We start from the raw sequence: 23,619 nt of genomic DNA, 5'->3' as shown, positions 1-23,619 counted from the left end.
CCCCTCAGTTTCCCCCATTGGGCACTAAACTTTTTATCGCATCCAGGCAGTAAGGCAGACCTCTCCCCACTACTCCTATGAGCACAACAACGTGTACCAGAGCTTGGGATCAGAGGTCTTTTCCTGGTTTTCCCCTCAGCTAGCCTTTCGCATATTAGCTCATATGGTTCAAATCAATTCCACTACTAGAGCCGCTCACTGGACCGATACAATAATAGCGTACAGGGTGGAGTCCACAGCTCAGTAAGGGCTTTTGCTGCCTGTGTTGTGTTCCCGAGGAGCTATATTGCCTTAACCCTAGTAGAGATGTAACCTCCCAAACAAGACCAGCAGCCTGTGAGGAGTTTCTGTCTGTGATTGGTGTCGTTGTCAATATGTTTCTCAATGTCTAATCCCCATCTCGGTCCAAACCTTATGGCTTTTAGTAAACACAGAATCAGGTCAGGCTGGACGGATATTCATATGACAAACCCTGGGGCCCGGGTGCATTTGTCAATACCCTGATGAGAAATACACACGTTCTCATTGACATAGTCCAGATTTACTGAGGAAACGATCCGTTCTCGGGATATGAGAGGCTGTTACGGTCACTCGGCAGTAATCAACAAGCAGACCACTTCTACCATAAAGTCCCAGTGTGCTTTGTCACTAGTGGCACAGCAGGTTACCCCCAGCGGAGGTAGAGAATGGAATGACCCTTCAAATGATACTTTGTTGCCACAATAAAGTGATCTCCATTGCTCCAGATGAAATCTATAGCCAATTCTTTAACGAGGCAAGTCAGTGAAGAACAAACTCTTATTTACAATGACAGCCTAGGAACAGTGGGTTAACTGCCTTGTTCAGCGGCAGAACGACAGATGCTTACCTTGTCAGCTCAGGGATTCGATCTAGCAACGTTACTGGCCCAGCCACTAGGCTACCTGCCGCTCAATAACGCCAGCAGGAAAGTTTGATATGATTACCTTTGGTATGCCTAGATAAAACCTCGTGGTTATTAATCAAAACCCAATGGCTTGGATAACATTGTCTGCTTTATAGGCTACTGCAGGCTACATTGCGATAGAGATACCTTTACATTCTTGCAAAAAGCTGAACGTGGGTTATAGAAGGCAGGGATCCAAGCGTGGGTCAATTAAATGCAAGGTTATGATGTAAGTAATACAGTAATTACCATTTAATAGGCTACATGAGATATACACGAGTTATTGTTAACCTGATTAAAACGAATGTAATAGGCCTAATAGTATGCTATATGTGGAATAAAATGTCAGCCGTTACAAATGAAAGCGCAATAATTCACTACACTTCAGAGAACAAATATCAGGAATATTTAGCTCAGAAAAACAGTGGCACACTTGAACGTGAAGGGCTTCCGTGAACTTCGCCAATTAGTGAAATGAAATGAACGAGGCAGTGAAAATGCCACCTACAGTGATTCGAGCCGTTCCAGTGTTGGTTTCTGATGGACGTGCTGTAGTGATGGGGCGCTCCGTGCACAAGTCCTTTCTCTGGGATCAAACATCCTCTGCTCTGGTTGTAGTAATCCATCATTAAAAACGGGTTCGGGCTGGGATTCAGTCCCACGACGTCCACACTCTCATACATCGTACGTAGAGAGAAAGCGGGATGATTATTGTCCGGAGAGAGAAAAAAAGAACGTCTGCTGCGCGCAACGATTTGGGAACACGAAAATAGGAGCAGCAGACGTGTGGTTTTCAGTTTGCCACCAGTAGACTGTGCAAAAGGGTAAAAACTGCAATAAATTCAAAATAAAGGGAATAAATCCGTTCATAGACACGACACTTGAGGTTTCGGGTCCACTAGTTGTTTAGAGTCAATCCGCTACAAAGCTAAAATAATTGTATGGAATATTCACCCACACTCAATTTGAACACATCGTTCAAAAGAATGGTCAACGTCATGTCAAAAGTGAGGTTTGGAATGCGCCGAATGATTCGTTTAATCGAAAAGCCGACCGGAATAACTTCATCGGATCAGTTCAATGGCCTTGCTCAAATAGTAAATTTTGAGATCGAAATCTAGATAACATACCCTACAAACTCCAATAATACCTGAAATCACGCCAAGGGGTCCAAGTCCATTTCAATAACACCTCACCCACATCAGAAAAGGCAAAAGAGATCAGTTGCTGATCAATCAGAATGAAATTCCGTATTTAGTTCCAACTCGTCCTCTGGGAAAAGTACGATAGTCCACATAAATCAAGAGCGCAAACGGGACAATCAGCCTGCTGTCTGTCCGCCTATCCACTTATTAAGTCTACCGTGCAACACCAATGCACGACTACTTGATTTGCTACATATCTTGCCCTTCTTGCATTTAAAATGTCCTGATTCACACAACACATTCGGTTCTTCTTTTTTGTATTTAGAGAGGAGCCGAATTCGCTCCCACACAAATTGCGTAGCTATCGTGTTCTGCAGAATGTGACAAGGCACAGCAGCTGGGATGTGGCTCCACCTACACTCGCTTCTTATTTAACCCTTCGCAGACATCACCAAACAGAGCCGGACATTTGTGAGAGAGGAACGAACACAAGCCCGCTGGCGCCTCGGCCTGCCTCTATTAGAAAAGTGCGTATTGGATGACATAATTAAGTTTATTAAACTCCTTAATGGACCTTATGTATTTTTAGCGCGCTAATGAACATAATTGATTCTTCCATGAGCCTATAACTATTTTCCTAAAAGTTGTCTACCCTCACTCGTCATTTGGGCTCGTCCTTCCAACTAATTTGACTCCTCAGTGTTCTCATCGTTCACTACCCTCCGTTTTTTTTTCCTCTCCTCTCAGCGCCGCCTGCTAATTTGCCTAACGCTATTCGGCTGAACTTTTCTTGAACTCAAGGAAGCAGGCAGCCTCACCTCCAAATGACCCACATGCTGACTCGGATTTGCCTCTGCGTTTCTCACCTGACATCATTCAAGGTTTCCCACCTTGTACACCCGATATTACACAATCACACTCCCTAAAGTGCTGCTCAATGAACAAGCGCAGATTACTTCTGCTTTCTGCTCAGAGGCTAAGAGTCACAGTCAACCAGGCACTGTAACCAATAACGGGCACTTTTAACAACCACAATCAAATATTTAAAGTTGTTTCCAAGTTTCTAATAGTTGAATGACGTTTGCTACATCAAGTTGGTGTGGGTGCAACATTGTTGCCAACTTCCTTAAAAGAATACACAACACTAGTTTGTATTCAATTGTTATAACCATGTTGAAACACTATCCATTTCCATCCAAACAATAGATAACACTTTATAACTATGATATATATGATATATATATATGATAGAGAATAGGAAGAATTCAGAATAAGTTGGAAAAGCAAAAAATGCCCGTCTTCTGTAACCTCTTCAGACATCTATCCAACATATTAGCCCATCACATGATACATTTCTGAAATCCTCAGCATGTTTCCTAATCACACAAAAAAAACTGAAATGTTGATATCATATTCACAGGAGGCATGACACACCCATTTACGTACATCGAGTCAAAACCGTATTTTCAGTTCCCATTTGCTAGACTGGGACAGCATGTTAGATCAACTGGGACACCAATATTATAATACTAATTGTACCCCAATGATTATTGACTTCAATTTTGTGTGATTAGGAAACATCTGAGGATTTCAGGAATGTATCATGTGTTGGTTGGGCTAGAATGTTGGACAGATGTCTCTTTAGCTAGATATGGCTGGTAAAGCAGTTATAAAATTGAAACATAATATTGCCTTTATTTTTATATTTTGATGCACCAGTCCATAGTATGCACATTTACATCACAGTTTGGCACAGTGCATTATTTATGCAGTTTTATAACCCTAACATCAAAACAGAAAAAAAGCTATGTCACTCATCTTACTGTGTGCTTCGCTTCCTGTTTGAAGCTTGCTCTGTCCCCCTCTATGATGTCACACCAATGAAGTGACATGATTTTGATCATGTGGTTTTTCTCTGCAAGGGTTTAATAACAATAGTTTAGATTTTCTCGTCAAACAAAGAAATAAGCACGTCAGGATTAAGCTGTCCCAGGTTATATGATGTCCCGCTCTTTCCGAATTCCCACTACATGTTGTTTCAGGTCTGATACCTTTGTATATCACAGTACAGGATTTAGCCAGTTCCCCATCCAGGGCTCATTACTGGTAATAATAATAATTATTGGTAATAACCCGCAGTCCCCACGGTTATATCTGCGGAGTGGACGGGTTTAGAGTCACAAAATGTGTGGATAAAGGGTGGTTGGGGTGGCGGGTGGGTTAAATAAAAAGAAAACAATGCATTAAAAAATCCATAAATGTATAATTCTTGTGCAATTCATATCTAAAAGGCAACATTGAGGTTTTTCTTTGATTATTATTAACTGTTAGGCCCTCAAGCATAGGCTTATGCACTAACTGTACGCACGCCAAATACACGCCAAATGCAGATGGCTTAAATGGAATAGTAACTGAAATCTGGAAACTGACTAGGTCTATAATCTCTCACATAGCCTAATATATCAACTCCTGCAGAATTAAGCATTTCTTGCAGTAATACGTTACACCAAATGTACATTTTGACTCGGGAACAGGAGTGGAGAAATAGGATCGATTTCTTTCAGCATCTTAAGAGAATGAATGAGTGGTTAGGGACCGTCTGTAAAGGTCCTATCTTTATTAGCATGATAAAAACTGATAGTATTTAAGCCACATAAAATATGCATCCAAGCCGAAACTGAAATCTTATGAGAAACATGTTGGGTCGTTTTCACATTTCAATTCCCTTAAAACCAATCAAACCGATGTCATTTGGAAATTTAGCATGGAAAATCTTTACATTTATTGTTTTGTTATTCCATTAACTCCCCGGTCCATAAATGTCTTTGCTGCGAGAGAGAAACCGAGATGAAAGAGAAATCTTTACAGATGAAGCTAGATTACTAGATTGAAACATTCATTATATTGATGTATGACATTTTATGGTGAGCAACGGTTTATTTCGTTTTCAAGGGCAAGAAGTAATGACAGAAGAGCAGCTGCATGTAGGCCTATCTAATTACAGACAAGTTGAATTACAAAGCCTACCAAAATGTTGGAAATGATAGGCAGAAACATAGCCCTATCTAACCAGGCTTTAAAAATAAATTATGCAAAAATCCATATGCCATCTCTAACTGTACAGCGCATTTTCTATATTTGCAGGTTAGGGTCGGGTGCGGGCCTCAGATTTTCACTTTATCACATTCGGGCCGTTGCGGATGGATTATTAGCAATTGTGGGCAGGTGAACAAACAGCTGACCCACGCAACACTAATTGGTACATCCCAGCGTCTGGCCTACAGCTGAACCCAATGACAGTATATATATGAATGGACAATGCCATTGATCACGTGACACCACTCATTTCCATGTCAAATCAAATGTATTGCTCGCGTACACAATTTATCAGATGTGAAGCCAAGGAAGTCTGTTAAGATGGCGTCTCATGTGGGAGATTTATGTAGACATAACATGCTCAGTTTGAGCTACTCCAGGAAGTGCTGTTGCAGGTTAGCTCAGTGCTGACCCCTCTTATTCAGTATCTCAAGTTGATGGCCGAACAGGGTACTGCAGGCTGCCATTATCATAATAACTTCTTCTGTGTGGAATTTTAAAATAATCAGTTCAAGGACATACATCTGGTCTAATAGAAGCCATTTGTCAGTTTTTTTCACAAAGATTGCCATCTTCCCATTCGCTATAATGGGGGATCCTGTTTTCTGCAAATAATGCCTGCAGTACCACGGTCAGCCTTGAACTTCGTGGCTTCAATGAGAGGGGCAGTCGTTCTCCCAGGCCTGAACCACAGGGCCATGACTGCGCCTGACTGGAAAGGTGTTAGAGGGATTATTGGCATTATCCACAGAGGGGGGTGGCCTGCTCCTCTGACTGTGACTCTTATCTAATGCAGGGCCCAGACTGTTTACTTTGACTGATAATGAGTCCGCAGAGAGCCAGCTCTGGGCAGATACCACAGAAGAAATTCCTTCACAGGATTGGCCTCAACGAGTAATGGTGTCAGAAAATGCAAATATGCTCTGCCTGTTTATTTCTCAGATTGGGCCGTGTTTAATTGACCTCTACATCGTGATGGCACAGCCAGAGTGGGAGATAATGGTTGACCTCCAAAGACTTAAAATGGACCAAACACACGCGCACAGTCGTGAAGAAGGCGCGACAGCGTCTCTTCCCCTCTCAGGAGGTTGAAAAGGTTTGGCACGGGCCCTAAAATCCTCAAAAAGTTCTACAGCTGTCCCATTGAGAGCATTTTGACTGGCTGCATCACCGCTTGGTATGGCAATAGCACCATACCAAGCGGTACAGAGGGTGGTGCTCCCCGCCATCCAGGACCTCTATATCAGGCGACGTGAAAGGAAGGCCCATAAAATTGTTAAAGGCTCTAGCCACCCAAGCCATAGACTGTTCTCTGCTTCCGCATGGCAAACGGAACCGGTGCATCAAAGTCTGGCAACTGATAAATAGCTAACAAAATAGCTGCACGGATTGAGTTAGCCTTGTATCCTCAACCTTTTTTCTCTCAATTGTTGTCTCTATGCACACTCACAGGGCCCTGCATCATCTGCTCACTCGCACATAACATGCACATACATGTATACTGACTCTACACACGTACACACCACTCACATACAAGCTGCTACTACTCTGTTAATCTTATATCCTGTTGCCTAGTCACCTTACCCCTATACATATCTACCTCCATGACTCCAGTATCCCTGCACAATGTAAATAGGGTATTGGGAACTGACCCTGTATAATATGCTTGCTTATTGTGTTCTTTATACGTCTTATTTCTCATGTTTCTTTTTCTAGTATTACGTTGTTATTGATTATTGCATTGTTGGGTTTTGAGTTAGCAAGAAAGGCATTTCACTGTGTTTGTGCATGTGACATTAAAACTTGGATTGTTGATAATTTCTTATCATGGAGAGGCAGCATGGGAAAGCTTGAGTAACCAACCCTCTTTTTCAGGCCTTCTGAGGACATGTCACATTGCCGGGACTTGAAAAGAAACAGAAGTCAATGCCAAATAGAGTTCCGTCAAAACATAACTAATCATTCTGAATCTATGCAGGCGCCAGGAGACTTAATGAGTGCCGTTTTTCAGGCTGAGTGAGTGAGTGAGTGAGTGAGTGGAGAGAGAGAGTGAGTGAGAGAGTGAGTGAGAGAATGAGTGGAGAGAGAGAGTGAGTGAGAGAATGCACGCACGCATGACTAAGACGCTTTGGATAAAAGCGTCTACTAAATGGCATATATTATTATATTGTGTCGCTTGTCAACTATGTAGCAGATCGCTAATTGCTCTGATACATCCTCTGCTCCCATGGTGCATTGGGCTGTCCTACTCATTGTCTGACCCTATGATATCAAAAGAGGTGCTTATTCCCTTTCGGCATGGGGACATTACATCAGCGTTAGCTGGGAGAATGAGGGCGCTGGAACACTGCCATGTGGTGCCCAGTCATATGTGCCCACTGCCCTTGGCTTTGAAGGACAGGTCTCTGGAGCCAGTGGCTCGTTTGGACATTAGGAAGTGAGCGAGTCGGGATTGTCACACGCAACACTGAGCCAAAGGAGGCAAGCTCGGCTAGTTAGAGGTTAAGTGAATGTGGTCAGTGGCTTCTGGCACAAGTTAGCAGGCGTGTGTGAAGGCAAAGCCTAGGAGGAGGAGGAGCCGGTGCCAGCCTACCCAAATATGCCGGAGACAGAGAGTGGCTTCAAAAGCTCCACACTCCTGACAACACAGAAAGCTACAGAGATTGGACCTGTGTGTGTGTGTGTGTGTGTGTGTGTGTGTGTGTGTGTGTGTGTATATATATATTACTCTATTGCATAGCTCAGGCTTCAAAGCGTGGTTACTTAAAGCCTCAACGGCCCACTGATGGAAAGGCCTTGATTAAAGCACCATTCAAGCATTATTGCCTGGCAGAAATGGCCCTGTTATGTAAGTGCAACATAATAAAGGAATATGAGGGTAACACACAATGCCCTTGATTAAGGAGCGAACTTGGAGGAGAGATTGGATGGGGGATGGAGAGAGGAGAGAAAGGGTTATTTGAGAGAATTCAGAGAGCTTTCAGAGTGAGGGCGGAGAGGAGACCTGCGGCCTGAACCTTGAGGGTGTCAAACTATTTTTACAGCCACTCTCTCCTTGCCCCATCAAGGGTGTTAAGAAGCAGTAAAATGTTGTCCCTCACCATTCCCCCCCATAGGACAGGAGATAGCTAGCTATAGGTCTCCAGGTTAGAACAAACAATAGGTCATTGGGCTAACTGCTATAGTGCTGAGAGGGTAAAATAAAAAGGAGTTATTTGGCAAGCAAACCATCGCAAAATCCTGGCTTACAGGCATAGAACCATGCAAGATAAGGAGAACGTTTTTTTTTTTTTTGCTAACGTTGGCCACGATTCAGCAACATCTAATCAGCTGTCCCTTGATGCTTGTGTTCTCACACTTTTCAGATTTGTATTACCCCACTTACTTCCTGTAACAATATGTTCTTTATCGGAGGGGACAGACAAAAAATAAAAAATACATTCGTCAAAAAGTCATGGAAAAGTCAAGTGTTTTACGGCTAATTTGGGTAAAAAAAAAAGTGGAGAAGTAGTGCTTTCTATCAGCTAGTCTGCTCGACAACACTTAACAGGGAGTAGACCCATCTGCTGACAAGATAACGACGGATATGTTTGAGTCAGTCCAGCCCTGCTCGTCTAATTTTGGATTTCCCATCATCTGCTAGTATCCAGATCCCCGTTCTCCACACCCTCCTCCCCCACGCTAGCACATTTGCCAACAGATGGTTAATACCAGCACCCAGACTAGGAGATCAGAGATAGCCGAGGGAAGCCAGCTTTGCAAAGCTTTCCTTCTCTCTTATAATATCTTATGTGCCACCTAATAAGGCCGGCCAGCAGGAGAGACCAACTAGAGAAAGAACTTAAGAGGAAATAGAGGCAAGAAGGTCCAGTAGCTTTGCAACAAAAAACACAAAGGCATAGAGACACAGATAGTGCATACTCGTCTCTATACTCGTCTGTTTTGCAGCAGTTCGTGTGTCCTGCATTTCTCTGCCATTATCCCATGACTGTGCAGCTGGCATCGCTGCATAGCAAACTTCCTCATGTCAGTCTGCCAGTACGCCACTTCACAGTGAGCTGCATGTGTCTGTCTGGCCCAGAAGCCCAGGTGTTTTCACTATACCTGAGATAGCATGGGCGTGGCGACAGTGCTGTTATCACCCTGCTCCCCGACTGCCAGCCATGTGTGTGTTTGTGTGTGTGTTTACACAGCTGGTTTTCCGCAGCCCGTGTGCTCGCCGCGGCCGGCCAAAAACAGCAGCTGCGCCGCTGACAGTGAGTTGAGGGTGTAAAGGACACGGCTCTCCATGTGAGAACAAGCTGCGGCATCGACGGACATCGCCGCAATTCCTCCTCTTCCCCCTTCCACCTCTTCCACCTTTTTCCTATGGTTCCATCGGACACAGGGCAGTAGCCTCCTATGGATCCAACATCAGAGAAGAGGCACTCCAAAATGTGTGTTCATGGTGGGTGGGTGGGTGGGTGGGGGTTTCTAAAAGCCTATTATGCGGCTTTTGCAGGGATCTTTATGAAAGCCCCATGTCCACTGTAATGCCCCTCAAACAGCAGATTCTGGCATTTATGGTACAAGCCTATCTCCCCATAAAGGCTTTTATTGTTTGGCCCAGTATATGGCGACCGTAACCTGGTTTCTTGTTTTACGGGAACCTTCACTAGGACTTCTAGGACATTATTATCTAGGTAGCCATCAAGAAGAAAACCTATCATAGACAAGGCCATTGGGCATATGTGCGACAGTAAATAATTGGAAATAATCCCCCAAATCAAGAGGGATCACCTTGTGGGGTCAACCTAGAAATATAGCCAATAGAATGGGTCATGAATTGGGATTGAGATATTGTCTTATGTTTATACACACAAACGGACACCACTGTTTCTATCCAGCGCTTAGAGAAAGGAGGGCCAGTCTTAGCTACACTGGACTGGAGCCTTCGTGCTAATCGAGGAGAAGGATGATTAAATCATGACACAGGAAATAGCAGAGGCAGTCAGGGAGAGAGGGAGGAAGAGACAGACCAGGCTTGCTGGCTGGCAGAGAGCCCTGCTCTACCAAGGCCCTACTACCTCATTAGACTTTGATCAGTGAAGCAATTCCAGCTCTTTGTTCATTCCACCCATCCATCTATCTATTGTATTCACCCATCCATCTATCTATTGTATTCACCCATCCCGGTCTGGCCTCTACTTCAGAGCATCAGGGAACCTAGAGAGAGAGAGAGCGAGCGAGCGAGACTGACAGACAGAATGAGAAAACAGAGACAGAGCCCTCATCAAAACAGACTTAGCTGGCTTTGATTCTCTCCTCTTCTCTCTAGTCTAGTGTTTCATCTCTAGCTCTCCCCAACAGAGATCTCAGGCCTGCATCACCGGGGCAAACTACCTGCCCTCCAAGACACCTACAGCACCCGATGTCACAGGAAGACCAAAGAGATCATCAAGGACATCAACCAGCCGAGCCACGGTCTGTTCACCCCGCTATCATCCAGAAGGCGAGGTCAGTACAGGTGCATCAAAGCTGAGACAGAGAGACTGAAAAACAGCATCTATCTCAAGGCCATCATCAGACTGTTAAATAGCCGGCTTCCACCCGGTTACGCAACCCTGCTGCCCTATATCCATAGACTTGGAATCACTGGCCACTTTAATAATGGAACACTAGTCACTTTAAAAATGTTTACATACTGCTTTACTCATCTCATATGTGTGTAATGTATTCTATTCTACTGTATTTAACTCAATGCCATTCCGACATTGCTCAATCTAACATTTATATATTTCTTAATTCCATTCTTTTAGATGTGTGTATTGTTGTGAATTGTTAGATACTACTGTACTGTTGGCGCTAGGAACCCAAGCATTTCGCTACACCCGCAATTACATCTGCTATATACAGTATGTGTATGTGACCAATAAAATGTGATTTGATTTTGATTTGCCTTGCTACCTGGCAGGTTCTGCCTCAGTCTCAGCTTAGGGCTTCAGGCCCTGTATAAATGCCTTTATTCTCTCTCTCAGAGCCTGGAGTCTGAAGTGAAGTGAAGAGCTGAAGAGGGAGGATTTCCTATCGAGAAGTGCTGGCCGGCGGGGTTCACTTTAAGTGGATTGTCCCTTTCCCCTCGCCTAGGCCTGCGGCATTATGACACCCTCGCCAGTTGACCTCCACATGAGACGTGCTCAGGGAGGTGGCAGCGGGCGCTTTGCTGGGCATGGCTGATTGTTGAACAGCACAAAGCCGAAGTGTGAGCCGACGGATGGTGGGTGGGCGTCTGGATGGATGCGCAGTTAGCGCACAGCCCTGGGCTGTGCACTGCAGGTATCATTAGGAATAATGGTATGTCCCGTTTGTGGTGGTACCTTACAGTGCTTCCCTACCACCCCTTCCACCCACCTAGTCCAGGCCTGTTGTAGGCCTAACCTGGTGAGCCACCCCCAATTGTAAAAATGTGCAGAGCCATTTCAAATGTAAATGGCACATCTAAAATCCCCTGCTTAGCCAGCAGGTTGTGAGGAACAAAAGCCCGCAGCATGACAAACCCTGCAGCATGACAAATGCTGCTACCGCTGCTGCTGTGGTGCTGCTATCAGGGGTGGGGGGGGATAGGGTTTAACCCATTGGAGGTGATGGGGTGTGGGGGGAGGTGGTAATGGAATGGATGACTCCATTCCCTCAAACCACTTTAAAGAGAAGAGAGGCAACGATGGGGAGTGGTGGTGTAGGGAGGTCAGGGAGGGTGGGGTGGGGTGGGGGGGTGCAATCATCAGCATTTCAAAAGAATGGGGGCCAGAGAATGCAGATGATAGCGGTGGCTGGGCTCCTCCCCCATCCCTCCCTCCCCCTTCCCCTGCCTCAGCAGAAGCCCTGTGGCTGATGATGATACTCGCCCGTCACTGTGTGTGTGTGTGTAGGGGACAATGAGAGAACAATGTCTCTCCCTCCATCCCTCCTCCACTGGAAGAGAAGAGTTAATTGGATAAGAGCTGGACATTTTATCCACAACTCGGTGTGGGTCAACGTCACTGGAGACAACCCTGACAGTGGAAGTGCACGATTAGGGGAGAAGACTTTCATCGAGGGGCAGCAGGTAGCCTAGTGGTTAGAGCGTTGGGCTAGTAACGGCCAAGGGCCAAAGGTTGTAAGATCAAATCCCCGAGATGACAAGGTAAAAATCTGCCGTTCTGCCCCTGAACAAGGCAGTTAACCCACTGTTCCTTGGCCGTCATTGTAAATAAGACAATCAAAATCCAAAAAACTGTCGTGTCGGCCGAGCTATCAGAATTACATTACATTTTCCCTGGATTTATACAGATGAATATAAACGGATAGGCATGCACAAATAAAACTGTCACTCAAACAGCAATAAAGAGACCAACTCAATAAAGCAGACAACTCGACTAAGTTCCAAAGGGAATCTTTTCTTATGCCAATAGTGCTCGACTAAGTTTCTTTCTGAGAGGTTTCTCCATCTTCAAGACAAGTTCTGATCAATTTACTATTGTCTTGGGAGATGGTTAACGTCTTACCCTTTAAACCGAGACTCTGAATGTTTCCCCAGATTCGCTGACAGTGACAGAGATACATAATCACCATGGATACCCAAACCATCTGTGTTGCGAAGCAGTAGAGAGAAAGAGAGCTCCAGTCTCTCAAGTTGGTAAACAGTGCATTACAAAGTGAATGGCCCAGAAGGAAAGATCATTAGCCTTGCGGACCATTCTATTCTCGGAGTGCGTAGGGGGGGTTTGATACAAAAGAGCCTGATAATATTTAACCAGGGGAGATTGATGATCTATCTTCCCCTATCCCCCCTTCTTTCACCCCTGGGTCTTCCCCATTGTCATGCCAGCCCCAGCCCCCATTCACTCCTTATTCAATATTTCAGGGCCATTGTTCCACCTTTACATACCCCTCGAAACTACATTACTTTTCCCACTCACTCCTCAAAGGAGGGGTTAGCCGAAAAAAACATCATATGTTATAGCAGTGTCAGGGGGTAACAAAACATGTCTACACTCACACACATAAGCATACACGGAGGTTTGCATGCACACACGCACGCCCATACACACTAGTCCCACCAATCCTGACCCGGTGGGTCTCTGCCTGGCTCTTTGGATGAAAGAAGTAGTAATTTATCCGACTCATCCTCGCAGCACCTTCTGAAAACACTCTTTATTCCCCAGCCGCACCTTGCTGACAGCATGATGAACAGTCATGCTCCTTTTCCCCCTGTCCTTTCTCCCTCTGGAGCTTCCCTCACTTCCCATCCCCAGGTCCACTCCTCACAGGAAAATACCAGCTTTTGTGCCCATGCGTGTGAAATTGTGTGGAAATGCATAAAAGTATGAGTGTGTCTGCATGTGTATATCTAAGTGAATGTGTGTTTATCTGTGATCGTAAATTGAAACAAAACGGTGCATGTGTTTGGGGTGTATGTAGCACATGCAAGGGTGTTTCACAGATGAATCTGTTAATGCGGTGGGTGAGAGGAGGAGTGGCAGGGGGAAGCTGAGAGGCCTGGCATGACAGAGCTCATTTGGAGCTAACAGGGCCATCCCTCTTCTCGCTCTCCCCCCTTCTTTTTCCACTATCCTCTTTTCTCGCCTTCTCTCTTACTACCGCTCTCTCTCGCTCTTTCCTTTCTCTGTCACTTTAACTAATTTTCTACCTCTCAGTCTCCCTCTGTCTCCGTCTATCCATCCCTCCCTCTCAGCTGGCTGGCAGGGCAGTAGGCTGGCACAGTGCCGGCCTCTGTTCTCATTGAAGCACCCCCAGTTGTGTCTGCCAGCTGGAGGGCCAGGCGGCGTATTATCTGGGGTGTTCCTGAAATGCCCTGCTCGAGCGTCAGCCATTATATGAGCTGGAGAGGTGCCCTGATGGGCTGGTTGGGCGCTATGTGTGTATGTGTGTCTCAGGGTTTCTGTTAGCCGGTTTTGGGCCGATAAAAAAGAGAGGAGAAAAAAGCAGACAAATAAAAAATTGTCTCTGGCCAATTGTCCGGAAGAAAATCCCTATGGAAATACCAGTCGATGGAAATACATTTGACCCGGTTATGCTTATTGTCGATTGGTTAATTTGCATAATTTATTGGAATTATATTGGCGCGTGCGTATTTTCGTTAGTCATTATGATATTTATTTAACACACGTGCACAGCATACAGATACTACAGCTTGAGAGATGTTGCTATAGTTCCTGTTGGAGTGAAACATTGCACAACAATTCTAAATGCAATCGTGTGTTAAAAACAGTTGATGGACACGATTAAAAAGAGCTACTATTCTCAACTGGCAATTGAAGCGCACTTCCCATTCGCCATTCAAGGTAGGCAGGCTTCAGCGCGTCACACTTTGCAACGTGAGTTGTACGCAGTATGAATATTGAAAATATATAGGCTACTTAATTGTGTGAAACCTCAACGTTTTTACTTCACATTATGAAGCATGTCTTACATTGCTTCAAAGTACCCTAGCCAAAATCCGGACCCAATCATTTTTTATAAAGACCAACACATGCCATTGAAACAAGTAGCTTAGTTCTATTGGATCTTTCTACATTTCCAACAGATATTTTCGTCTCAGTCATGAACACGCTCGCATGTGTAGTGCGCTTCTGACAACGTGTTTTCCCACTAATTGCACTATGGAACGAACATTCGCGCGTAGCCTAGTACCATGTGCGCATTGCTGTGCTTATGTGAATAACATTCTAATCTGTTGCATCAGGCTTATTTCTTTAAAACTTTTTTTAAAGAGTAGTGTAACGACCCTGGGTTTATAAGCGCGGAAATCGACTCTGCCGCACGAGCATGCTTTTGCGGCACAGTCGATAGCGCGCCGGACCTCGGGCTCGAAGGTCGAGGGTTCGAGATCTGCTCCATGCTGTTTCATTACAGTAGATTGACACTACTGATTTTACTGTTTCTTACACGTCTTGTTGGCTGAGTTTAAAGTAAATGAGGACAGTTATTCTAACATCTTCAAAGTGTGCATTGGAATAAAATAAAATGGGCGCACATTGCATCCTCCAGTTCAAATCAAAACGTATTCGTCACATACGCCAAATACAACAGGTGGAGACCCTACAGTGAAATGCTGAAAACAGGTGTAGTCCCTACAGTGAAATGCTTACTTGCGAGCCCCTAACCAACAATTCAGTTTAAAAAAAATACAGATAAGAGATAAAAGTAACAAGTAATTAAAGAGCAGCAGTGAAATAACAATAGGGAGACTATTTTGAGGGGGTACCGATACAGAGTCAATGTGCAGGGGCACCGGTTATTTGAGGTAGTATGTACCAAAGGTGGGACCAAGTCATTGTTTTACAAGTCACAAGTCTTAGCACTCAAGTCAAGACAGGAAAGTCCTAAACTTTGAGTTTCGAGTCCTAAACAAGTCAATGTGCTCTTCACCAAATGTAATACCATTTCATATTTTCACGACTAACCGTTCTCTGTGCAGCTTCAAATGTCAAACAAAGTTGGAAATTGTTGCGCCTCCGTCTAATTTTCTTCCCGCATGTTTTGCAAGTTGCAATCCATTTTTTGGTTGATACAGCGTCGTCTTTATATCCGAAACTAATAATTTTGGGTATCATCTTTCCAAGGGCTCCATCTGAATTCACCCGCTGACGTTCCTCTGCACTGCCACGCACAACTTTTTCTCAGCTGGCACAATTTGATTGGCTGCTGTCCGATTCAAACTGTAATCTGTTAAATGAAGAGTTGATGCGCTGTACACTTTTTAATAGCATCATTTTTACCTTTTGACCAAAGTGAAACAATTTAAAGGCAACGCTACCAAATACTAATTGAGTGTATGTAAACTTTTGACCCACTGGGAATGTGATGAAAGAAATAAAAGCTGAAATAAAAATCACTCCACCATTATTTTGATATTTCACCTTCTTAAAATAAAGTGGTGATCCTAACTGACCCAAGACAGGGAATTTTTCCTATGATTAAATGTCAGGAATTGTGAAAAACTGAGTTTAAATCTATTTGGCTAAGGTGTATGTAAACTTCTGACTTCAACTGTACACACAATACCCCATAATGACAACGTGAAAACAGGTTTTTGTCCGTAGAGCTCTTGAGACAGGATAGTGTCAAGGCACAGATCTGGGGAAGGGTATCAAAAATGTCTGCAGCATTGAAGGTCCCCAAGAACACAGTGGCCTCCATCATTCCTAAATGGAAGAAGTTTGGAACCACCAAGACTCTTCCTAGAGCTGGCTGCCCAGCCAAACTGAACAATCAGGGGAGAAGGGCCTTGGTTAGGGAGGTGACCAAGAACCTGATGGTCACTGACAGAGCTCCAGAGTTCCTCTGTGGAGATGGGAGAACCTTCCAGAAGGACAACCATCTCTGTAGCACTCCACCAAACATGCTTTTATGGTAGAAGTGCCAGACGAAAGCCACTTCTCAGTAAAAGGCACATGACAGCCCGCTTGGAGTTTGCCAAAAGGCACTTAAAGGACCTTGAGAAACAAGATTCTCTGGTCTGATGAAACCAAGACTGAACTCTTTGACCTGAATGCCAAGTGTCACATCCGGGGAAAACCTGGCACCATCTCTACGGTGACACATGGTGGTGGCAGCATCATGCTGTGGGGATGTTTTCCGCGGCAGGGACTGGGAGACATGTCAGGATTGGGGCAAAGATGAATGGAGCAAAGTACAGAGAAATCCATGATGAAAACCTGCTCCAGAATGCTCACAACCTCAGGTTCACCTTCCAACAGGACAACGACCCTAAGCACACAGCCAAGACGACGCAGGAGTGGCTTCAGCACAAGTCTCTCATTGTCCTTGAGTGGCCCAGCCAGAGCCTGGACTTGAACCCGATCGAACATCTCTGAAGAGACCTGAAAACAGCTGTGCAGCAACGCTCCCCATCCAACCTGACAGAGCTTGAGAGGATCTGCAGAGAAGAATGGGAGAAACTCCCCAAATACAGGTATGTCAAGCTTGTAGCGTCTTACCCAAGAAGACGCGAGGCTGTAATCACTGCCAAAGGTGCTTCAACAAAATACTGAGTAAAGGGTCTGAATACTTATGTAAATGTGTTATTTCAGTTAATTTTTTTATACATTTGCACACAAAAAACAACTTTTTGTCTGGTCATTATGGGGTATTGTGTATAGATTGATCGATTTAATCAATTTTAGAATAAGGCTGTAATGTAACAAAGTGTGGAAAAAGTCAAGGGGTCTGAATCATTTTTCGAATGCACTGTAAATAAATATATGCTAAATCGATTGAATTATAGTATTCGCGAATGCACGACAACTGGTTTAAACACTGACCCATAACCTACTTGGCTGAGGGCCTTGCATTTTCCATCTTCCTCTCTTTCCTTCATCTAGATCATTCATCACTCCCTCCCGCTCTTCATTCAGACTGCATCCTGATCAGCACTGTAATGATGGACATCACTGTAGGAGGAAATAGTGGTACGATTAGAACTATAGCGGTCGTGTTACTGATATGACGGCGGTTCGTGGTACTGTGTCGTGTAGTAGTACGGTGCAGTAGTAGCTGTCATAGAAGTAACAGTTGCTGTGGTAGTAGTAGTTGCCTGGTATTAGTAACCAATCAAGCAGTCATCATATTACTTGCAGTAGTACTCCACTGCGATAGACCACTCACCACACATCAGCGATCACAAAGTGACAGTGGTCGATGGCATGAGTGAACCCCGTACAGTGTACTGTAAAGTGCTTTGAAACCTCGTGGAAAAACCCTGTATAAAATGTCATCCATTATTAGTAGGCCAGTATCCTCAGTAATATTCCTATGTAGTATGCTGATGACAGTTCCGGGCAGCCGGTGGTGTCATGCTCCAGTTGATCCACCCACAGTGTGATGTGATTGGAGGAAGACGGGCTCTCACGAAGTACACGAGTCATCGGGCCAGCCATGCAAGGATAACAGGAGGCAGGCCCCGGCCTGGTGGCCCATATTACTGTTCTGCTGTCAACAGCCCTCAAACCCCGCTAGGCTACGGCAGGGGAGCACTCCACACTACAGGGACTGTGCTACGCGTTTGATGTTGGTGCTGTGGGGTTGATATGGGGTGTGTGTGTTGGGGGATAGTGTGTGTGTGTGTCCATGAGCACTGCACCGGTGTGTGTGTGCATACGTGTCTGCTAGTTTGTGTGTGTGTGTGTAGCGCTCGGTACTGGAGCAGGGATACTGAGTGTGTGACACAGGTGAGGAAATAGCGTGTGAATAATTCATCACGGAGAGAGAGAGAGAGCGGGACAGTAAACAGGGCTGTGCTAGTCACAGGACACCAGCGGCCCGTCCATCCATTCACTGTACACCCCTTTATCTATCGCTCTCTCTTTTTCCATCATTCTCGCCCTCTGCTCTGGGGAGCTCAGATAAAGGATAATGGATTGGCTGACATTCAGCTGTCCCACAAAGATTCTCATTAAATAACCTGGTTAGTAGGGAACGAAACACACACAAGTACTGGCACATACACACACACACACACACAGGCTCAAGCCCTCCCGAACCTTTTTTCTACATTTGTATGTGTGTGTGTTTGCTTGCCCGTGTGTTTATGTACTTAGCCGTTTGTTTGCTCCACACCCAGTGTGATTAACACAGTGAGCCGGTTGGGCACTAGGCATCAGCCAGCCCTGCAGCCTTCCACCCGCCCCAGCCCAGAACCTGCGGGTGTTACTTGCAATCGGAAGTAGAGCCGCCACAGAAAAAATGGCTAATCACTGGCCATAGATACAAACATGCACACACACACAAACAGCAGATTGGGTATGTATGATGAGGAGGCCTGGCAGATGCTACCTACCGCTGACTGAACGGCAGCTGTTTGCTATGTGTGGAGCGCTCGGCCAGCAAGCATTGTTTCAACGTAAATACACACACACACACACACACACACACACACACACACACACACACACACACACACACACACACACACACACACACACACACACACACACACAATTAAACAGAAAAATATGAAAGACACACACCCACTGATAATAATACACAGACACGCAGGCAGACCCCACACAAACCAACAGCAGGATCACAGCATTAGCAGCGTGCACCAACACGACCATTCCAGCAACATGACAACAATGGCGGTCGGGCTGCTGCCAAAAGAGCAGTAGTCTGTCAAAACAGCTGAGTGGTACAACTATAAGCCTGGGGGACTTCAGACTGTTAACAGTCCACACAATATTCTGAGTTATCTGTCACACCCACTAGGCAATGTCGCTTCCGTTGGAGGCTGATGAGATGATATTCAGACATTATAAGTGGTTTATAGGCCTCTGTGCTTATGACACGTCTTACATGACATGCTACATAACCCAATGTACCTGTCGGTCTATAAAACTGACCTTAGATGTCCTATTCTGTCTGTCAGTCATAGCTATGTCAAGGGTGGGGTGGAGGAGGAGACATCTGTATTCCCCCAGTGCCATCCCTCGTGTCCCTTACGCTAAATGGGAGACGTCTAGTTCTGTGCACCACACACAGGAAGACACGTCCGATCTCCCGCTCTCACATTCTCTTTTTCTTCCACTCCCTCCAAGGATCCATTCCAGACCATATAACTTAACTGCTTTGCTGTCTGCCGATTCTGTTTTCTGGGCCAGACCAGCTCTGTGTGCTGCCTGCCATGAGGCAGTTCCCATACAGCCTGACTGGGCTACTTAGTGGGCTATAAACTCCATTCCCATTAGCTGCCCACTGCCTGGAGACTACAGCCTATAGAGAGCTGGCTACTGTGGGACTGGGGATTAGTAACCAGTAGGTCCGGGGGCAAAGGTTACCCAGGAGAGAGAGAGAGAGAGAGAGAGAGAGAGAGAGTGCGAGCGAGATACTTACTACAGTCCACTACAGACCAGACCCACACCAGCCCTTGGCTTCAAGCAGTTACACCAGTTCTAACTCTACACTGATGTCAGTAAATTGTGAGAATGACTGCTCCCCCTTATCAGTCTATGCCCCCTGTTGGCTGCTTCCAGTCCAGCTGTTTTGAGGGGTGGAGAAAAGAGGTCCTCTGTACTACAGTACGACTCCTTTTTACACTGAACCAAAATAAAAAACACAACATGCTATTCATATAAGGCAATCAGTCAATTGAAATAAATTAGGCTGCTAACTATGGATTTCACCAGACTGGAAATACAGATATGCATGTGTTGGTCACAGATACCTTAATGAAAAGGTAGGGGCGTGGATCAGAAAACCAGTCAGTATCTGGTGTGATCACCATTTGCCTCATTCGGGGCAACATCTCCTTCGCAAAGAGTTGATCAGGCTGTTGATTGTGGTCTGTAGAATGTTGTCCCACTCCTCTTCAATGGCTGTGCAAAGTTGCTGGATATTGGTGGGAACTGGAACACGCTGTCATACATGTCGATCCAGAGCATCCCAAACATGCTCAATGGGTGTCACGTCTGGTGAGTATGCAGGCCATGCCAGAACTGGGACATTTTCAGCTTCCAGGAATTGTGTTCAGATCCTTGCGACATGGGGCTGTGCATTTTCATGCTGAAACATGAGGTGATTGGCTGAGGATGAATGGCACGACAATGGGCCTTAAGATCTCATCATGGTATCACCGAGCATTCAGATTGCCATCGATAAAATGCTATGTGTTTGTTTATGCCTGCCCATATCATAACTCCACCGCCACCATGGGGCACTCCATTCACAACATTGACATCAGCAAACAACTCACCCACACGACGCCATGCACGCTGTCTGGCATCTACCCGGTACAGTTGAAACCAGGATTCATCCATGAATAGCGCACTTCTCCAGAGTGCTATTGTCCATCAAACGTGAACATTTGCCCACTGAAGTCGGTTACGACGCTGAACTGCAGTCAGGTCAAGACCCTGGTGAGAACGACGAGCATGCAAATGAGCTCCCTTGGATGGTTTATGACAGTTTGTGCAGAAATTCTTCGGTAGTGCAAACCCAGTTTCATCGGCTGTCCAGGTGGCTGATCTCTGACGATCCGGCAGGTGAAGAAGCCAGATGTGGAGGTGGTGGGCTGGCGTGGTGGTATCACGTGGTCTGCGCTTGTGAGGCCGGTTGCACTTACTGCCAAATTCTCTAAAACAACATAGGCCGCCTCCAATGGTAGAGTGGCCTTCTTTTGTCCCCAGCACAAGGTGCTCCTGTGTAATGATCATGCTGTTTAATCAGCTTCTTGATATGCCACACCTGTCAGGTGGATTATCTTGGCAAAGAAGAAATGCTCACTAACAGCGACATAAAAACAGAATTTCTGCACCAAATTAGAGATAAATAAGCTTCCATCACTAAATTCACTGGGAATACATGACATAGGATGAAGAAAATACTCAGCTGCAGCTCCGTACTACTTGTCAAACATAGAGAACTGATACTGTATACTTGTTGTTGGGGTGGTATTGGCGTGGGGGGAGGTCCGTGGGTGGCGTTTCACCATACAGTATCTGTCTAAATCATTGTTAGAAAAAAGTTTGGTCCAAATCAGATATTAGATGAAATATTTTTTGAACATTAAATGAATCCTATAAATTAAAATAGCCAATTTGGGTGAAATCAACTAGATGAATTTCTGAATTAAAATTATATTTTAACAAAATAATGTTGCAGGAATGCTAATCTTATCTGTTTCTAACAGCAACAATTTTTGAAAAATCTGAGATGGTGGGTGTCGAAATCCTCTTGTGCTTTTTGAGGTGGAACGACCAATGTGTAATTTACTGTAAACCGCCCTCCCAACAGACCCTCCTCCCGCTTAGATAACTGCGTCCAGGCTCTCTCAAAGCAGCACTGCTTTATATTTCTCTCTCAGGGAGGAGAGAGGGAGGAAGGGATGACCATAGCAGTCACACTGAAACAGAGACAGACACAGAGACAGAGAGACAGACACAGAGACAGCTGACTGCCCTGGGATATGGGGAACAATGACCTCCAGTGGCAGACAGCGGCCTGAGTGTAGTAGTAGGTGAATGTGTGTGTGTGTGTGTAAACAAGTTACTGGGCCTCCGCTGGCCCCAGTAACTGGTCAACACATGTTATTGTTAGAGTGCCTTTGTCACAACTATGAAACACGGTAATGGCTTCTTTTTACTAAGATTATTTTTATTTTTTTACAAAATACCCCAACCACAAAGACACACGGTCAGAAAAACGCACGGTCAAACGATGAAAATAGTAGCCTAAACATCATTATTAGCACCAAGTGTGCTTAATAAATAGTGAAAATCAGCACAAAAGTAATAATGGCATTATAATGAATAATATAATGACAGCAGTCATAAATAGTCAATTATTGTCTGCTCGTGCTTACATGGTCTGCGTTTTCCCGCAACGGCATCAGTTGGATTTCATCGAGCGGTTCTCTCTCGTCCTAACAGTCGACACAAACCTTCGCCACTTTCACTTGCTTTACACACTTCCCACAAATGTCACTTAAGAGGTGACACCGGTGTCTTGGGTCAGTTCTTTGTGCATCTGGCACACCTGGCACAGTCTCCTCCCCGGGAGCTGTGTGCGCAATTTGGCTCATGCTCACGTGCAATCATCGCTGCTGCCTTGGCCTTCATAAGTCTCTCACGTAGCCTGTGACGTTATGCTAGACTCGCGGTGAAGTCTCTCCTGGGCAGAACGTTGCTCATGCACTGCTTGAACAACACGAGTGCGTTGATAGTGTAACAGTATAACTTTAGACCGTCTGGCTAGCTAGTTAGCGGTGGTGCGCGCTAATAGCCTTTCAAACGGTGACGTCACTCGCTAACTAGCTAGCCATTTCACATCGGTTACAATAGCAGCCAAGTCAAGCATGTCGTAGGACACAGCAACAGGCCGGCTGAGGGTGCCTCTTTTCACAGAGTACGGCTGTGCCATCTGATCCAAAACATCCACACCAACCTATGGAACAGAATAGAGTAGAAAACATTAGGATTATTTTCTCATAGGAAAAACAACACGTGTTATACAGAAGAGCATAATGCATTGCATACGTCTTTCTATGGCGATGAATATTGTGTAACATTAACATACCTTTGTTTGGTTGTAGTGTGTAATAGTATCCGGTTTTCTTTGTATCGTGTCCCCGTCGATGGCAACTGTCGGATGCATGGTGCTCATGACAGAAGCGTTCTTTCTTGCCTTGGTATAGTTGGGGGAGTGTTGTCTTGTCATTCTTCAGCGCCATTGTACAACGGCTGCGCAGGTGCCTTGTTTTGCACAGAGTGAAGTAGCGCCCGTCTCGCTTTGTCCATGGTGCCGACTAGGCTTGTTTTATTTGCAAGCAACTTGTTCGCCAATGACAGTTAAGTGAGGAAAATGTCCATTTCATCCCCTTGCCAACGTAAGGTTCCACCAACCTCATCACCACATTCTCCAACACTCGCTCACCTGCTGCCCGTTTTCCGAAATGGTGCAGTCTCTTCCTCTCCCCGT

At 45.2% G+C, this 23,619-nt stretch overlaps 1 protein-coding gene across 3 annotated transcripts in view; it reads right to left on the bottom strand.

The window, feature by feature from the left end:
- Positions 1 to 23,619, bottom strand: part of LOC120060898 (retinoic acid receptor alpha) — a 214,618-nt gene that overhangs the window by 49,817 nt on the left and 141,182 nt on the right. The window contains exon 1 of one of the 3 annotated variants that reach the window (XM_039010320.1): positions 1,434 to 2,422. The exons of 1 other annotated variant lie outside the window; for it this stretch is intronic. In XM_039010320.1, the coding sequence (XP_038866248.1) occupies positions 1,434 to 1,608 (175 nt within the window). In that variant the 5' untranslated portion in view covers positions 1,609 to 2,422. Of the gene's footprint in view, positions 1 to 1,433; positions 2,423 to 23,619 lie in introns of those variants that run through there. One more of the 3 variants, XM_039010322.1, reaches the window with a different exon arrangement.

This window comes from Salvelinus namaycush, chromosome 16 (genome assembly GCF_016432855.1).
Source record: "Salvelinus namaycush isolate Seneca chromosome 16, SaNama_1.0, whole genome shotgun sequence".
NCBI lineage: Eukaryota > Metazoa > Chordata > Actinopteri > Salmoniformes > Salmonidae > Salvelinus > Salvelinus namaycush.
This window is presented reverse-complemented; position numbering and strand designations above follow the sequence as displayed.